This window comes from Suricata suricatta, chromosome 13 (genome assembly GCF_006229205.1).
Source record: "Suricata suricatta isolate VVHF042 chromosome 13, meerkat_22Aug2017_6uvM2_HiC, whole genome shotgun sequence".
NCBI lineage: Eukaryota > Metazoa > Chordata > Mammalia > Carnivora > Herpestidae > Suricata > Suricata suricatta.
In genome coordinates, this window is record NC_043712.1 from 76,982,892 (window position 1) to 76,984,650 (window position 1,759).

Consider the following 1,759-nt stretch of genomic DNA (forward strand, 5'->3'; position numbering starts at 1 on the left):
TATGCGCATCAACCCCACCTCTCGGGACTGTGGCCGCCCCTCTGCCTCAAAGCCTTCGGGGTGCCCAGTTCCCAGGTCTGTAGCAGCGTACGTGTGAGGCACCGCAGTCCCCAAGGACAATCCTGCCAACAGCCTAGGAGGCAGGCCCAGAGAGGGGAAGCGGCTTGCTTTCAAGCTTTGGGAGGGCGTCCCAGCCAGGTGTCCCCTTCCCAGTTCAGCCTGCTCCCTGCGTTACTCCGAAGGCGCTTCCCACGTTTTAAAAACACTTTCACGATGAAAGTCATGTTTATGGACTTTGGAACTTCCACTGACTTTGGAACATACTTGGCCTGAAAAAAGATACACTCTTCAGGTTTAGAAAAGTATTTCCAGGGGCACTGGGTGGCTCAGTCTGTTAAACCTCCGACTCTGGCTCAGATCATGATCTCACGTTTGTGGGTTCGAGCCCTGCGTCGGGCTCTGTGCTGACAGCTCAGAGCCTGGAGCCTGCTTCTGATTCTGGTCTCTCTCTCTCTCTCTGACCCTCCCTGCTCATGCTCTGTCTCTCTCTGTATCAAAAATAAACTGAAAACATTAAAAAATATATTAAAAAGAAAAGTATTTCCATCTCTATAAACAAATCAACCAGGCTACGAAGAGAGTGAGCCCATCATGGTGAACACATATTGAACAAATATTAAGCCCCCCTAAACATAAAACCGCAGCTCAGATGTGCTTTTGGGGACAGGCCTTCCCTAACCACGCCATCAGTTATTGATTCCCAAACCTCCGTTCCCTTCCTCTTGGTGGTTTATCTCTCTTCCTCTTTATTTGCTTCATGGAAGGCATCACAACCGATCACAGGCGTGGTTCTGTATCTGCACACCTGCTTACTCTCTGAATCCCCGTGGGCTGGAAACCCTGCGCGGGCAAAGACTTTATGCATCATTTTCCGCTCCAGACCCTAGTTCTTGGACACAGTAAGCTCAACAGAGGTTTGCTGAAGGAATGAATGAATGATGGCAGACTCCTCTCTCAAAGTTTCCACCTACAGCTTCCTGTTCTCTAGTCTCCTCTCGACTCACCCCCTAGAGGAAAAATAAAGCAGAGCCTCTCTGTGTCTCAAGGCAGGTGTCTAAGCATCCGAGACTAGTTAACGGCGCTAGTTAACAGCGAAAGGGAAGAAGTTGGCTGTGACTTACTAGCTGCTCAGTTCTCTTACTTCGCACGGCCGGAAGCACCATTCTTTGGCCAGCTTTTCCTGCTGAGATGCTTCTTCTAAGAACACTATCTTTAAAAGAAAGAAAGAAAAGAATCACAAATTAATGAGTCACAGGCATTTGTTGTTGTTAAATGTCTAAATCCTTTAAACAGAGACTAAACTGTAGCTGAATTGATTTTTCAAGGTGTTCCATACCAAAGGGGATAGAGTTTAGAGACAAAAAGACAGGGGTTTGCCTTCACTTGTCCAAGGAAGCAAGGAAGCTTTTCCTTTTCTGCCTTTCTGAAGACATAACAGCTCAAAATTCTGATTGGAAGATATAGGGTATGAAAAATGGTTCGTTGAGGGGCGCCAGGGTGGCTCAGTTGGCTAAGCATCCGACTTCGGCTTGGGTCATGATCTCACGGTTCACGGGTTCAAGCCCCGCATGGGGCTCTGTGCTGACAGCTCAGAGCCTGGAGCCTGCTTCAGATTCTGTGTCACCCTCTCTCTCTCTCTGCTCCTCCCCTGCTCACGCTCGCTCTTGCTCTCAAAAATAAACATTAAAAAAAATATTTT

At 48.0% G+C, this 1,759-nt stretch overlaps 1 protein-coding gene across 1 annotated transcript in view; it reads right to left on the reverse strand.

Annotated features, from left to right (window-relative positions):
* The window catches only part of GDA (guanine deaminase), a 70,866-nt gene that overhangs the window by 37,067 nt on the left and 32,040 nt on the right, over positions 1-1,759 (reverse strand). The window contains exon 2 of the mRNA XM_029920915.1: positions 1,182-1,270. Within this exon, the coding sequence (XP_029776775.1) occupies positions 1,182-1,270 (89 nt within the window). The remainder of the gene's footprint in view (positions 1-1,181; positions 1,271-1,759) is intronic.